General features: G+C 37.7%; 1 protein-coding gene across 1 annotated transcript; it reads right to left on the bottom strand.

The window, feature by feature from the left end:
• Positions 1-722: 722 nt before the first annotated feature.
• Positions 723-15,568, bottom strand: TAF5 (TATA-box binding protein associated factor 5). The gene is made up of 11 exons (XM_081329279.1): positions 14,883-15,568; positions 12,382-12,616; positions 10,660-10,975; positions 8,842-9,005; positions 8,237-8,372; positions 7,248-7,368; positions 4,709-4,838; positions 4,417-4,581; positions 4,004-4,181; positions 2,072-2,249; positions 723-949 (listed from the first exon to the last, which is right to left on the bottom strand). Exons 1-11 carry the CDS (start codon positions 15,445-15,447, stop codon positions 732-734), a joined length of 2,406 nt encoding a protein of 801 aa, XP_081185405.1. The 5' UTR covers positions 15,448-15,568; the 3' UTR covers positions 723-731.
• Positions 15,569-16,981: the final 1,413 nt, after the last annotated feature.

Here is a 16,981-nt window from a genome sequence, read left to right as displayed (position 1 = left end):
GTATAAAATACAAAATCATAATTATTTTTAAAAAAATGTATACTGGTTCCATGCTACTTGATTCCAACACTCAATATATACCTGATTTATTTCAATGAAGGGGTAAGTCAAGATTTATCATTATGGAAAAGTTTAAGGCCATTATTCCTACTTGAATAATCATATTTCTGGGACAATAGTTTTTACTTCAATAGAACAATATTTAGAATTCTTAGAGAAGCCAGTGTCTCTTAAAAGTCTTAAGTAACATTTATGAAGTCAATCTTCTGAAATGCTAGCTATTTTAGTAATTCCCAATAGATACATAGTTATATGTGATTTTTAAAGCTCTGGAGACTTAATTTAAATAATAATTCTGGTTTCCTTGCTACATAAATACAGTACGCTGTTCTATACATTCTACTCCCCCAACTTTTTTGAACAATTTTATAGACAAATATTTATACAGTTAAACCTATACTAATATTGGGAAAGGTGTCCCAAAGACTATTGAGAAAGGGGAAAAAGGATTAACTGGTACCCAAACTAGCTGTCTATTTACAGTATCTTGGCAATGGTTAGAAAAAAAGCAGAAATGCCATTGTTTTCTTTCTGTCCTGCTTTACTTAGTACCATTTTACTTAGTAGAATTTCAGTTCATTTATACAATATATTAATGGTAATATTCAGGAATGTGAAGATCTAAACATACTTTACAAGACTTGCATAATCAAGCCATCTACTTTTCTGTTTTACTGAGGACTATAAGCCCCAGCAGCAAGAAGTAAGTTTCTTCGAGTAAAGTGGAGGTGTATAACTGGTGTTGATTTGGTCATATATGTGCCCAGCAGCAAGTCCTGTGAACTTTCAGGAAGGTTTATGTGTCCAGTGGCTGTTGTAAAATCATCTGTCTCCAAGTCCTCAAAAGCTTTCACAGCATCCCAAAGTTTAACTGTGTTGTCCATTGAACCTTGGAAAAAATATATGAAAAATTATCAAAAATAGGAATTGCAATTATCAGTTAATGGCATCCATGGATTCTATAAACACCTCACTATAGTCAATTTGCCAAACACAGTTTATTATTTCCTGGGAAAACAACCATTTATCACGGTAAATGTAAAAATAAGGTTTCAGAAAACAGTACTGAATATCCCTGTTAATCCCTGGACCAGAAAAATGTATGTTGAAGGTTGGAAGTGTTTTTCACTTGGCCCTGAAGAATGAACATATCCAAACTTTCAAATATTGTTATGGGGGCTTCTGTAGTACACCTGCCATTCCTAATGATTTTTCCAGCCTCATCTGTCTCATACAGAAAAGTGTTTATGCCTCGAAGAGATTTAACACCTTATTCTCAAAGGGGTTGGAAGGGAGGTTCAATAATAATGCCAGATATTTGAGGCATCGCTGTTCATGCTTGGATGAAGCTATCAAGACTGTTTCACTAAGCTTTCTATGCCATCTTTTGTATCACACTTAGTACTCTTGAGTCAAATATAGTTTGATGTAAATGGAGCTTATGTGCTTTATATTCCTCACTTTTTATTGTTTGTTGTATTTTATCTAATTTCTACAGTCTGATATTAGACTGTATATTCAACTAAACTAAGAGTGCTTAATATACCAGGAATTTAGAAAGAATTCATATGAGCTGTCATGTTTGGGAGGTAACATCCATTTTTTAAAATGGAATATAGTTGAAGTTATGATAAATGCTCAAGCAAACCTACTGTTCTAGTAATAGTAGAAGTTGCGTCTTCATGGTTTTCTAAAAATATCTTCCCAGTAATGTTGACAGAAAAATGTTTGAAATGAATTTAAAGGAATATACTATAGATTACAACTTTATTTTAAGAAGACTCTGTAATCTGTAAATATGAAAACTGCAAAGACAATCCTAACAAAACTGATTTCAAAATTGTACAAATGTTCATTTCCAAAGCCTCAAGCTATATAACACTGTCAGGATGTCATGGGTGGATGGGACCATTTTTAATACTAATGCAACTATTTCTGCAGTTACTTTTCATCTTTAGAAATGAGATAGTGCTGATACCATTAGTTTTCTAATAAATTGTTTTAATCATACCTGAAGCTAAGATCTCTCCGTCTCTACTGAATTTGAGTGCATAAATTGTGTCTGAGTGTCCTTTTAGCTCTCCTACCATTAAACCATGGCCAATATCCCACAGAAGCACTCTTCCATCAGTTGCTCCACTTGCCAAGAATCGTCCATTAGGAGAAAATGCCAATGAATGAACTGGTCCCTAAACAGTAAACAAACAAAACAGGCTGAAAATAATTTATAAATGTTCACATTTAAACATGCTTAGTGTTTAAATCTGCTAATCATTCCCATTCAGTTATATAGTGTTTGTAGATGAAAAATTCCAGTTGTTGGAACAAAATCACTTGTGACGGATTGTCCATCTGATAACGCTTTCCAATCTCCAGGAGAGTCCAGAACTAACTGGGTCAAGTACACTTAATGTTCTATTTCCTCATTATTTACCTCAACCCAGAATCCAAATAATGAATATATGACCAGAAAGGATGTTCGATTATAGTTTTTTTAATCATAAACAGTAATTACTCATAATACAAGCTCTATGTGATTTTCTCTCCCACTAGAGAAAATATCTCTTAGGGGCAGAAGGTAGTTTCCCACATCTCTTGATTTGGCTTCTAGAAAGACTAGTCATAAGCAATGTAAACCTGCATGACATTATAAGTAGCACTTTACCCTGTTCCTGAAAACAAACTGGCAACTGATATATCACTGCTGTTATGGCTTTCTCACCAGCATATAGCTGCCATATTTCACATTACTTAAAAGTTTGTAAGTAGTTTTCAAGGCCAGTCTCCAGTACAGATGCATTGTAGTAGTCCATCTTCAAAGTACAAGCAATCCTTGACTTACATTTAGTGACCACTCAAACTTAAATGGCACTGAAAAAAGTGACTTATGATCATTTTTCAGTTATGACTGTTGGGGCCTCCCCATAGTCACGTGATCAAAATTCAGATGCTTGGCATCTGATTCATTTATGACCCATATTTTGGGGTCATGATATGCTTTGTGACTTTCTGATAAGCAAAATCAATGAGGAACCCAGATTCACTTAACAACCATGTTACTAACTTAACTACAATGATTCACTTAACTGTGGCAAGAAAGGACATAAAATGGGGCAAAACTCACTTTACAAATGTCTCATTTAACAGCAGAAATTTTGGGCTCAATTGTGGTCGTAGGTCAAGGACCTATGTGTAATAGTCATGAGTTACTTAATGCTAAGGCCTCCCGTTTTAGAATTGGGGCAAGGTGCCACAGATTCTCTCTTGCTAGAAATGTTTAACATTTCACCAGGAAGTTCCCTAATAGGTAGAATTCTCATTGTATTTGTTCTCAGACTTGCCAGAAGAAAGTTTTGCTAGCTTGGTACACATACACACAGTAAACTATAAAGTGCCTTGGTTTGGGCTTAGCACGATGCACTAATCAAACCAATATGGTTTTTAAAATAAGGGTCAGGTGTAATCCTCAGTAAACCATGGTTGGTAAAATATATGAACCTGTTTTATGATGACAAAAAAAATTCTGTTTAATTTTTAAGTGAAAAGTTCTAGCTGAATATATTTGATGAGGGCTACTGGGTAAAGTTAAAGATTCTTATAAGTGTAAATTGTGGCTTACTTGTGAAGCCACAATCAGGTTTCCCCTAAAATTTGCATTTAAAAGTTATAATTTGATATCAGTCTGTCTTGTCTATCTATCTATCTGATTTTTGAGGCCACCTGAGTCTTAAAAAACCTCTAGACAACTTACAATGTTTAAGAATATACAATTTCAAAGAAATATCCAGAGAAAACCACATAAATAAAAATTGAGACTAGCTCCATAAAAACAGAATCAGATGCTAAAGAGACTTCCAGAATATGTAGTGAATGGGAAGTATATCTATATATTAGATTAGCAGTAAAATCAAATTATTTCCATACAGGTTTGATAGCCATCTACCTTATGTCCTGTGAAGATTCTTACACAGTTTCCATTAAGTACATCCCAAAGCCTCACAGTTCTGTCTGCTGAGCCTGTGGCAATGTAGTTGGAGTTTGGGTGAAAACGTGTACATGTGACATCTGCCAAATGACCAGCAAAGATCCGCAAAGGCTGATAGTGATCTGTAGCCCACAAACTTTAATCCAACAGAGAGAACATTTTGTAAGAGAAAAAAATAGATTGCATCAAAAATGAAATATTGCCCTTTTTGTGCCTCTATATAAATATAAACAACTATTTTTAATCAATGGCCATATAATTATGTAGTATAAGACATACGTTATAGCAGCAACTAATATAAAAGGTTTCCTTAGCTCAAAATAAACAATTCTGAGACTGTATCTGGATGAGAAACCTGTGCTAATTCTTACCGAGACACTCTGTCGTGGCCACAAGATACAAAGTAATATCCATACGGAGAGAACTGTGTGTCCCATACAGGATAATTATGTCCTTTGTATCCCACCAAACAAGAAAATGTTAGAAGACTCCACAATCTGATAGTGCCATCCTCTGAAGATGACAGCAAATAGTTCCTGACAAAACAAGCAAAAAGGAAAAAGAAATCTTAATCCTAAAAGTTTATCACAAGATACATCTAGCCAAAAAAATACCTGTAAGTCAAAAGTTCTCACACACTCAGTGAAGGAACTATTATCTTACCTATCAGGACTAAAGCTAGCACCATAGACAGGGCCACTATGACCATATAAAATCTTCAGTTCACTTGCTGTTTTTTCATCCATGATTCTTTCTAAAACATCATCAGATTCTTTATCTATGACACTGAGATCTGAAAGAAAAAAAAACCCTAAATTTCATATTCAGTATAATCAACTAATAGTACTTGTTTTAGTAAGTGTACTTCTTAGTTCCTATCAAAAGACAATAGATTAAAACATGCCACAAATAGAGCAATTCAATGTGTGAAATATTAACTCTTTTAATCTAAAAGGTCCTCAGTTAAACTGCAGATGCATATATAGAATAACTTGGGTGACCTATTTGATAGGCTAATAGGCCTGCACTTTCAATATTTTCTTTTATTCTATCCTCCCAACCATCTGAATTTCCTATCTCTATATTCTTCCTGATTTTATGTTCTTTTCTTTTTGAAAAAATACATTATTAGTGAGGTGCAAATCTCAATGATTCAGGGATTGACTTTTCCTGATAATTTGGGAACATTCTATTATTCCCAAACACCGTGACAAACAGAGCATGAATTTCAAGATCTGGCTTATGGAAGAAACTCCTCTGAAGGAGTTCAGTATGTCCCAAATTGATGTTCCAGATTAAACAAGCCTATTTCAAGTCCATATCATCCCCAAGATAGGCTTTTGTTTTGTCTGTTGCCCAGGATTGTTGTTACAATTATGAGTAGCTATATAAGTCTTTTAAAATAAAATAAATGCATAAATATATTCCAAATCATGTCTGATCCAAACTACTGTACTTGCTTCCAGAAATCAGGAAACTACCCACAGAATATCATAGTTCTGAAGGAAATTTGAAATGGTTGGAAGAATGAAACATTCCCAAATCTTCCAGTACAAAATCAGTCAGTTTTGCACTTTTTCCCCTTCCTTGGTCCTCATGTTGACTGACAGGTTCCTGAAGTATTCTTGGCTAGATTTCAGAACTGGTTTGTCATTGCCTCTTTCCTAGTGCTGGAACAAAGTAACTGGCCCAAAGTCACTCAGCAGGTTTTATGCCTAAGGCAGGACTAGAACTTAATGACCTCTTGGTTTCTAACCTGATGTCCTAAGCACTACACCAAACGGGCTGTTTTTGTACATGTATACACAATATTACGACTTATGACTGTAATTGAGCTTGCCCTTTACAGCTGCAAGTCATGATGGTAATTAAACGAGGAGCCCATATGATCACCTCAATTAATGACTTCTATCCCTGTTCTCCCAATGTAGTTAAGCAACTGCAAAGGTCATTAAATGGAGCACTGGATGCCTCAAGCGGAGGAGGCCCAGGCCCTTACTGCAGCACTTCCACAGCTCAAACATAGCCTGCCCCAGGCCTCCTCCACCCCCGAACACCCCATGCTCCAAGGTCCCTGCACGCCTTGGGTCTGCTTCCACACTCCAGTGGATACTCACAGACCTGGGCCTGTTTTTCCTTCCCACTGAGTCCTTACAGGCTTTGGGCCTATTTCCCATCCTGCTTGGTCCCACACCTTCTTCCCCATCCCCTGTCACCATTCGGTCACTTAACCTTTTCAGTAATGTACATCTCCTTCTGGAAGAAGCCACTCCACCTTCCTACACAGTGGAGGTTGCATAGCTCTGTCCCAGAAGCAGGTACCATTTGGAGCGGCCACAATTCATACCCCACATGGCACCTGCTTTCAGGATAGTGCCACATGGCCTCCACTATATAGGAAGGCTGAGGGGTACAGTCACCTGCTGTCCTTCCCCAATGTGGTCTGCATTTTGGGAGTGGCCCCAATGAAATGGCACCCATTTCCATGCAGGATGGAGCCATTCAGCCTCCACTGTGTAAGACCACACACACAGCTGTTGCTTCCAGGAGATCAACAGTACTGAAAAAATAAGTGATCAAATGGTGATGGGGTGGGGAGGAGTGTGTGAGATCCAAGGGTACGGGAAGCAGGCCCAAGGCTGGCAGGGACACAGCGGGGTGGGGAGGTAGGCTGGGAGTGTGTGTGCTGCAGCTTCCCATCAGTCAGTCATAAGGGCAGGTAGCTTGCCAAGTGCCTAAATTTTGTTCACATGATCACAGGGGCATTACAGCAGCTGTAACTTTGGGCAGAAGCATAATTCCCTTTGTTCAATGCCACTGTAATTTTGAACAGTCTGAACAAATGGTTGCAAGTCAAGGACCACCTGTACAAGACTGCATCTGTACACAGGATGCATGTCTGAAGTTCCAAAAATGTAATAATTGGTTCACTAAATACGGTACTGTTCAGTTTTTTTTGACGTATATATTTATACAAAAATACATTTTGCAAAGGTATTAATCTGAAGGTCTTAAATAACATTAAAGTATTGTTAAGCAATTAAAGAAATGTGAATACTTAAATTGCAAAGAAACTATTTTGGCCATTATTTTAGTATTTGTCTCTTCAGTTTAATACTGCTATTCTAACAGAACAACTTCATGAGAAACCTCTCCCAGAACAGTTATTATGAAAATTAAAATGAGAGTTAATTTTTATTACCTGTGGCTAATTTTACACTGCGAAGCTTTTTGGGTGTCACAGACCATACCCTGACGGTGGAATCAGCAAAGCCTCCAACGATCATGCTAGAGTCATCTGTAACATCCACAGCTGTAAGACCCTGTTTACATAAACCACAATTAAAGTTTTATTGTAAATAAAAAGTTGAAGCACTATACCAGGGGTGTCAAACTTGCAATGTCATGTGACGTGTCGTGACTTTTTTTCCATTGCTGGCAATAGGGTGGGCGTGGTTTCAGCATGATGCATCCGGCCCGTGGGCTGACAGTTTGACACCCCTGCTAACTATACCAACAATAAAGCCAACAATACAGTATCGATTGGGGTAACAATCAGTCACTCTCTCTTAGCCCATCCCACCTGACAGAGTAATTGTGGGGAAAATAGGAGGAGGAAGGAATAATAGGCATGTTTGCCCTCTTTGAGTTATTTATAACAATAACAGAGAAAAGAGTTACATTAAAAAGTTAAGAAGTGAATAAGGCAAAAATTATCAGCTTCATTTTTGTCTAAGTGGCTTCAAAGTGAGAAGAGAGTTTGACAGTGCTTCTATTGCTGAAGCCCTATTTATGTGTTTTCAAAAGTATTGCAGGGTGGGGGTGGGGTGGTGGCTTCCCAGTATAAAATACAAAGGGAGCCACCTGGATTACAACACAAAAAAGGCATGGACTTTTGGCCCATATTATATGATGGGAGAAGCTTGTGCTACTTTCTCACTCTGTTAACTGTCCCCAGAAATAACGGAGCAAAGATTATAACAATAACATTTATCTTCATATTAGATTGAACTAGTCCACAAAGAAAGTTTGAACTTTTTGAAATTTAACATTCTTTATTTGGGAGACTGGAAAAAAAATAGTGTTCCTTCAATAATTTCTACGTCTTTTGATTTCCCTCTCCAATCACTAATCCAAGCCTTCGTCAAGGCTATATTGTGATCTGATCCACTTTCAATCCAGTACACTAACCTGGTATGCATTAAGAAATGTGTAGAAGCAAATAGAAGGCAAACAATCTGGACCAAGCCGAACACGTTTAGTAGCTTCCTTCATATTCATTATTTTATCCAGCTTATCAGAATCCTTTAGCTCAGGAAGAGGAATTCTGCATAAAGAACAGTTTCAAAATACAGATAAACATTTTCAACCTCATTGAGCAGATGCTTATCCTCAAGCAAATTATCAGGACCTCCTCACTGTCCACTTGAAGACTAGTAAACTTTTATCTGCACCCTAGTATAAACTATATGGTGATTCATGTAATTTATAGTTTTTCTCTATTCCCTCCCAACATGAATATCTCTTTACACTAGAGGTGTCAAACTCACAATGTCACATGATGTGTTGCAACGTATCGCAACTTTTTTGCCATTGCCGGCAATGAAGCGGACGTGATTTTGCTATGATGCATCTGGCCTGCTTGCCGGCAGTTTGACACCCCTGCTTTACATGGGGGTGAAAAATGGAGGAACATTTAAGCAAGAAAGAGTTGCCTATTACTTTGAAATGTCACATTTAAGTAAGAACTGCACCTGAGCCATATAAATGGAAGTTGTTCTATGTTTCAACATTACCTATTCTGAGGAGGAGCATTTGGATCCTGCTTTTTACTTTTTGATCCCATATTATCTTTTTTTGGCTTCTTTTTTTTTGGCTTGCCCTCTTCATTCTCTCCCTCTTCATCTTCATCATCCAAAGGTAACTCAATTTCTGGTTCTTTTAATAAGCCAAAAAATACCTGTAAGTCAAAAGGATCAACACACCAATCAGCCAATAGGAAGGCACCACATAAACACAATTTCTAATCACAAATCAGAATCCGAAGTTCTTGTTTAAGGATAAACCAAGAACCTAAAACATGCCAAAAGTATTTTTAGTGTCTATTTCTTTAAACAGCACCTCTTTCCTGACATATCCCAAAAAAAGGTAAGGATCTCAAACACCTTGTGAATACTGAAAGGAAATTACACTGATCTAACCATAATTCTGTCTCTAATCTCATGCCCTCCAGATATGCTGACATATCAGAATTAGGAGTTGGGGAAGGGTTATCTACATAACTGCTAGATTAAGGGGACCTAGTAAAGCATTTTTACACATAGTGCTGTTTTTTGAAGCTTCTGGTCTTATTTCAGTGCAAGTAAGGCAACTGGTTGTTATCAGGCCTGGGGTTTCCAGGGAACCAGAGACTTGCTTACCTGCTCAGGTAGCCATCCTTATCCTCTCTTTGCCTAGGATTTATATAATTGTTTTTATAATACTAATCTTTTAATGTGAATATTTATACAGGTAGTCCTCAACTTACAAGCACAACTGAGCTCAAAGTTTCTTTTCCTAAGCCAGACATTTGTTAAGTGAGTTCTGCCCCACTTTTATGACCTTTCTTGCCACAGTTAAGTGAATCACTGCAATTGTTAAATTAGTAACAGAGTCGCTAAGTGAACCTGGCTTCCCCATTGACTCTGCCTGTCAGAAGGTCACAAAAGGTAATCACATGACTCCGGAACACTGCAACCATCATAAATATGAATCAGTTGCCAAGCGTTTGAATTTTGATCATGTGACCATGGGGATGCTATAACGGTCATGTGAAAAAACAGTCATTAAGTCACTTTTTTCAGTGCTATTGAAACTTCAGTCACTAAATGAACTGTTGTAAGTCAAGGACTACTTGTATTATTTTTTCCCCGGTTGTTTTTACAGTTGTTTTATTCAATCGCTGTGTGCCACCCAAAGTCATTTTTTGTGAGATGGGCAGCTACACAAATTTGATTAAATAACTCTCTCCCTGCTCACTTCCTGCTTTATGTATGGTGTGAATAACTTGCAGCCCTTTCTTTACGTTCAAAAGCATCTGCTATCAACTGATTCAATATTTCATTAATCTATACCTCCCCTACTACCATGATGGGTCGAGAAATTATTTGTTTTCATCCTGTCTTTATTATTCTTGCAAACAACTCAAGACAGCAAACATACCCAACACAACTTCCTCCTCCTATTTTCCCCACAATAACAATCCAGTGATGTGAGTTGGGGTAAGAGAGTGTGACTGACTCAAGGTACCCAGCTGGCTTTAAGCTTAACCTTAAGAGATGAAATAGAAAAAGTTTTACTTCCTTGTTCATATAAGCCAAATTTAAAAAAGGAAATGAGCTGTTAGCTTGTTTCTTATGGACCAAAACTCGATAGTAACTTAAACATATTGTTTTGAAGCTGGTTTGTTCTCAATAATTATTTTTCAATTTGAGCAAAACAGTAAATTCTGGTTAATTGGAGCATAATAATGTACAGTATTTCAAGCAACCCACTATACCAACTGCGGCCATAAGTGTAATTTTCACATTTTTTATCCCTGTACAATACTGTCCATGATTTATTTCATGTCATACCTTTGCTTTATTTGCTTCTCGTTTTGCTTCTCCAGCTAAACTTCCCACCATAGCATCAATCTGTTGTTTACTACGAGGCATTCCATCAAAAATATCAATATAAAGGTGTTCTTGAACAATGTTCCAGATCTGATTGTTCTGTTTTTCCTGAAGATGTCTCTTCAGAAGCTGGTAAGAGTCACGGGAAATACGCAACACAAACTTGCTTGTTCGGAAATCCAGCATAGTCTCATTGCCCCTCATATGCTCTTTTTTGGTTAAACTTGATAATACACGCAAGTCATCTTGGTAATAACATTCTTGATCCCCGTGAAACCTGGGAGATTAGTGATATATTAGAGATAAGTAGGGACTTAATCATCATATTAATTAACTGAAGTAATCGGGAGATCTTGAAACAGTTGTAAAGTTGTATCACAATTAGTTGTATAAAAACTATGGCACAGAAATATAACTGAGATGTATGGAAAATGGAATGGAAAATAACTGATAATCCCGTTTGCAGCTGTATATGTAACCAAAATGGGTAACAACTGACAATACCAAAGTTCCTATGCAATACATCTAGAACATATCCAGACATATGTAATATTTTTCCAACCAAATCATGGGCAATTATTTTCCCTTACCCCAGCTCTATTCTTTGAAAAACCAAGGGAGAAATGCTGTTCGTGACCATCCAGAACTTACAGCTGGTCAAGAAGGCAGCAGTATGGGAAATGATAAAGCATCATGTTATGTGCACATGACCTTGATGCTTCAAGAACTGCACTGGTTACCAGTTGCCTTCTGCAATTCAAGGATCCTGTTTATCACCTTTACAACTTTTCATGGTATGGGGCTTGGCTGAGCAACCATCAACCTCCTGCCTACCTAGTACAATTAAGGAGGTGGGTATTCTTTGTGTCCGGTCAAAAAACATTGTCATCTTACAGGACTCAGAACTGGACCTATTTTGTTGTCTTCTGAAGTATTATTCCTGCCAGAGATTTGTGCAGCTCCCACCCTTAAGATGTCTAGGAAATTACTAAAGACCTAGTTGTTCCTTGGTGATAAGCTGATTGTAGAGCCCTTTTAGTTATAGTTGCTTCAATGTTTGTATTTTATACATATATATATATGTAAATATATATAAATATATAAATATATAAATAATATATATGTACATATATTGTCCAGAGTTGCTAAAGAATTGGATCACAGAAAACAATAGTTTTAGCATTTCAGAGAAGAAACCCTCCTTTTACCGAGAAGGAATAACATTATTCAAAGATTCAGGCAAGCAGTAAAAATTTACATAGACAAAATATACCTTAACTAGATTCTAAGCACCTCAGAATTAAATTTCTTTGACATATACATAGCTACAAGCAAAGGCAAGCATTATATTTTATGTATATTCTTCGGAGAAGGGCGGGATATAAATGGAATTAAAATAAAAAATAAATAAATACATGAAACCAAAACTCCCTGAAAAAAAATAATTTATAGATAGTAAGTAACCAAGTAACTGGGAATCTCTTTATTTTGCATCAACCCTAACCCTGAAGAAATCATATCCACTTACTAAACCCAATCAACCACCTTCAAAAGAATGTCTATTAATCTTTCTCTGCCAAGAGGGATAACTGGCAAGGTTTTTATATTTTCAAAATGTTTCAAATGTATTTTCTATTGCTTATTAGTGAATATCCATGGATATTAAATCAACAAAATTATTACTTTTCAAAGAACGATTTTGCTTCATTTTCATGTCCATTGTAGACTAGTTCCAAGTACATGTGTACAAACAGAGGATAAAAAAGTTGTGATAATTCAGCTCGATGACAATCCAGAGCACGTTCAATGAAGTGTTTCAATCCACTGTAATATTCTTCATAAAGTGCTGGATCTCCCTGTTGATTATAAGCAGATAGCACTGCACTCACATCTGGCTGATCTTCTACAAGAACTCCAGCTAGAAAATTAATATAGGAAAATTAATGTCTGCATTCTTTTCCAATTCGTTATTTCAATCCTAAACCGTCTGAATTCCTTGAAACAAAATGTTCCATTTTACTTCAAATCCAGCACATATTGACTATGAAATATGTTAACTAGCTACATTCAACTGATGGCTAGCAAGAATGTTTTGACCCAAATTTATCAACTAAATGTTTCTATTAAGAACAGCTGCATTAGCAATTTCCCTATAAATATAGATTTGGTTTCCAAATGCATATTTTCTTTTTAAATTCCACCCTTTCAAAGTTACAAATTGTTTACAAATTGTTTACAAATTGCCTGCCCCACCCAAAATTACAAATTAAGTACAATAAAATCAAATATATAGAATGAAGGGAAACTCTGAGGACTGACTAAGATCTATTTGTAGCATGAGATGATCAAAGAAAGAAAATACTAGTGCAATGCTGTTAAACTTCCATTTCAGCAAGAGCTTTCTCCTTCTTTCCAATCCAACAGAATGTTTCCAAAATATGTAAAGGGTATCAGGTTTTGGCCTCTCTGTAGAATAATTTTTTGAAAACTTAATTTTCCCTAATGCATTCTGTATGGGAGAAACAATTTGGCAGCATCGTAGAATGTAGCTAACTCTCCCATTCTCCCTCTAAGACCCCCCACACACTTTTTAAAATTCACATATATTTACATACAACAAAAGATAAATCAAAAGGAAAAAAGGAAAAGAAAAAATTAAAAATACAAAAAAAGAAAATGAAAAAAGTTAAGGAATTTTGGATACAAATTCATAAGATTTTAAAGATTAATATGAAGAAACCAGAACTCAAATTTATCTGAGATTTATGGACAATGAATTAGAAAAGATGTATAGTAGACTGATTTTTATATATCGCAACTGCAGCAAAATTACTGTATGTACAACAATGGAAGAATAATGAAATTTTCATGTGGAGAAATACATTGTAAAAATGTCAGAATTTGCAGAAATGGTAAAATTGACCTCCCTGGTTGGGGAAAAAACTTTTTTCTGAAAAATTAGAAACCTTATATGGACTTTTTATAGGGACACGGTGGCTCAGTGGGTTAGGACGCTGAGCTTGTCGATCAGATGGTCGGCAGTTTGGCGGGTCGAATCCCAAGTGCCGCGTAACAGAGTGAGCGCCTGTTACTCTTCCCAGCTTCTGCCAACCTAGCAGTTCGAAAGCAGGTAAAAATGCAAGTAGAAAAATAGGGACCACTCCGGTGGGAAGGTAACAGCGTTCCGTGCGCCTTTGGCGTCTAGTCATGCTGGCCACATGACCACGGAGAAGTCCTCAGACAAGTGCTGGCTCTTTGGCTTTGAAATAGAGATGAGCACCGGCCCCTAGAGTTGGAAACGACTAGCACGCATGTGCGGGGAACCTTTACCTTATGGACTTTTTGCTGAAAAAGAAATGAACTGATGATTCATGAATTTGAAGATTAAGAGAGATAGGAATTAAATGAGGGGCTGAAGGAACTTGTATAACATTTAAGAGAGTGGAAGGACAATAAAATTGTAATTACCTATTGAAAAGGTTGGAAGTCATTTCTAAGACCACTCCCTTTATATTCCCTGTGATATCACCAAAAGCAGAGCTATTTTAAGGAATTGTCTTAAATCATCTTAGGCCTTTAATCATCTTAGTTGCTCTTTACACTTTTTCCAAGGTCTCAACATCTTTTTTGTGATGTGGTGACCAAAACTGGATGCAGTATTCCATGTGTGGCCTTACTAAGTATTGCTTACTAAGGCAGTAATAATACTTCATGTGAATTTGATTCTATGTTTATACAACCAAAGATTGTATTAACTTTTTTTGGCTGCTGCTGCACACTGCTGGCTCATATTTAAATGATCATCCACTAGGACTCCAAGGTCTCTCTCACAGTTACTGTTTTGGAGCCTAATCTGTACTTGTACCTTTGGTTTTTTCTGCCTAAGTGTAAAACCTCGTTTTCCTCCACATTAAATTTCATGTTGTTGGATAGGGCCCATTGTTCAAATCTGTCAAGATCTTTTTGGATCCCGAGCTTGTCTTCTGGGGTATTGGCTATTCCTGCCAACACACTAAATTTACTGTGGTTTTATTACTATAACTTCAATAAATTTAGAAGGATAGTGCTGAACTGATGTTTTCCGAAATGAACTACTATACGTTTTATATCAATTGGTCACGAGTGCAGGGCAAAAGTAATTAGCTGGCTGAATGAACACTTACTATTAATGTTTTATATCTCACCTTTGCCAGGAGGACCCAAGGGCGCTGCAGGAGGTGTCGTAATAGCGGCTGGAGAGATCGTAGTTCCAGTCTGGCCAAATGTGATAGAATTGATTAGCACGTCCCCAGCTCCAGGAGCCACGATCCCGACATTGAGATCCTGTCCTTCCCCTCCATGAGCTCCGGGGACCCCGGGCGCTGAAGAATTCGGGTCGCTCGAGACGTCGTCGATGAGGCCACGGGCTTCCCTACGGAGGATCTCCTCCGATTCGCGCAGATTGCTGCGCCGCAAGAACTGCAGCACCGCCTGCAGAGTCTGCCGGTCGGCGGGTAGTTGACAGGCTGCCGGCGTAGGGCTGGAAGCCACCGAGCTCTTCGCATCAACTCCTCCCGCAAGCGGCTCCCCATCCGCGAGAAGGGTGGCAGCGACCGAGGAGGCAGACGGAGGAGGGGCAGTTGTTGCAACTGCTGCTGCCGTCGAAATCGGAGACTGGGAGAGAGGAGCGGGCGGAGCGGGCGGCGCTCCTGCATCAGGATCCGGCTTTACCGGTACTGGCTCCGTCGGCTCCTCCGGCAAAGCAGCCATGTTAGCGCGCCCAACGGCTTCACCTCCCCTTTTGCTTTCCCGCGTTTTTGCGACAGTCCGGGCATACTCGCCCAGCGAGACCTTGAAAGGCTCTAAGGAAGAGGCTTCCCATTGCTTTACGACAGTTCCGCTTTATGGAAATCAAAGGAAAAGAGCTATTTCACTATTCAAGAGCTTGGATAAAATCGCCCGCAGAAGCTTGTATGTGTGTGGTTAGATAATCGCATTTTCTGAAATGCGCATTTTCCCTTTTAAAGTTTTTTTTAAATGAAAAATTGCCTACAGCTTACATACAAGCAACCCCCATTACTTATCAATGCATCTTTACACACTGGAAAGAATAGTATCTTTGGTAGGTTGTTTAGTATATCAAATCTTGTTGTTAGCTGCGAAGTCGTGTCCGACCCATCGCGACCCCATGGACAACGTTCCTCCAGGCCTTCCTGTCCTCTGCCATCTTCTGGAGTCCATTTAAGCTCACGCCTACTGCTTCAGTGACTCCATCCAGCCATCTCATTCTCTGTCGTCCCCTTCTTCTCTTGCCCTCAATCTTTCCCAGCATTAGGCTCTTCTCCAGTGAGTCCTTCCTTCTCATTAGGTGGCCAAAGTATTTGAGTTTTAGCTTCAGGATCTGGCCTTCTAAAGAGCAGTCAGGGTTGATCTCCTCTAGAAGTGACCGGTTTGATCGCCTTGCAGTCCAAGGGACTCGCAAGAGTCTTCTCCAACACCATAGTTCAAAGGCCTCAATTCTTTGGTGCTCAGCCTTTCTTATGGTCCAACTTTCACTGCCATACATTGCAACTGGGAAGACCATAGCCTTGACTATACGCACTTTTGTTGACAGGAATCAAATCTTGGGAGAGCTCATTTCTCCATAAAAGTTAAATAGTAATATTTTAATACTGCTGCTAGGTAGAAAAAAAGTTAAACTTGTATTACGTTGCATAAAATATAATAGTTATTTGAATTCTGAAGTGTCTTATTCCCTTCTCTATTCATTGAGCACATAGCTTTTACAGTAATGATAAAAAATGCTTTACCTTTCAGGATTAGATATAAACCTATAAGGCATGCAAGTTTGCATACAGCAGATAAGTAGCAATCCCTGATATCCTTAAATATGGGTCCAAAAGACCTTCAAAAGCTCTCACCAACTTATTTGTTTAAACCTATTAAACTTACTTTTAAAAGGAAAACCATTAAATGATGAAAAAAATTATTAAATGTGTTACTTTAATTTTACTTTTAAAGTAAATTTTACTTTTTGTTTAAATTTATATTTAAATAAAGATTTACCTTAAAAGTAAATTAACATATTTAATAGTTTTTTTCTTTATATTTAAACAAATTACATCTAATTATATGTAGGGCACAGTAGGGTGGAGCAGGGCTCAGTTTCCCCCCCCCCGTTAAATTACAAAGATCTGTGCCCTTCAGTAACGTCAACAACTAAATCCCACCTATATATTTGGATGCCGCAGATGTAACTTGGTACTTGGAGAACATTTATTCTAGCGGCAAATAATTTTTGTGC

Source organism: Vipera berus (genome assembly GCF_964194415.1).
Source record: "Vipera berus genome assembly, chromosome: 5".
NCBI classification, from domain to species: domain Eukaryota; kingdom Metazoa; phylum Chordata; class Lepidosauria; order Squamata; family Viperidae; genus Vipera; species Vipera berus.
The sequence above is the reverse complement of the archived record's forward strand: the minus strand, read 5'-3'. Positions and strand labels throughout refer to the sequence as shown.

Coding starts and splice junctions, on each gene's coding strand:
- TAF5 (XM_081329279.1), bottom strand. CDS start 15,447: ATGGCTGCTTTGCCGGAGGAGCCGACGGAGCCAGTACCGGTAAAGCCG. Junction 9,006..10,659: donor GAGAAGCAAATAAAGCAAAG/GTATGACATGAA, acceptor TTTGACTTACAG/GTATTTTTTGGCTTATTAAA. Junction 7,369..8,236: donor CATTTCTTAATGCATACCAG/GTTAGTGTACTG, acceptor TTATGTAAACAG/GGTCTTACAGCTGTGGATGT.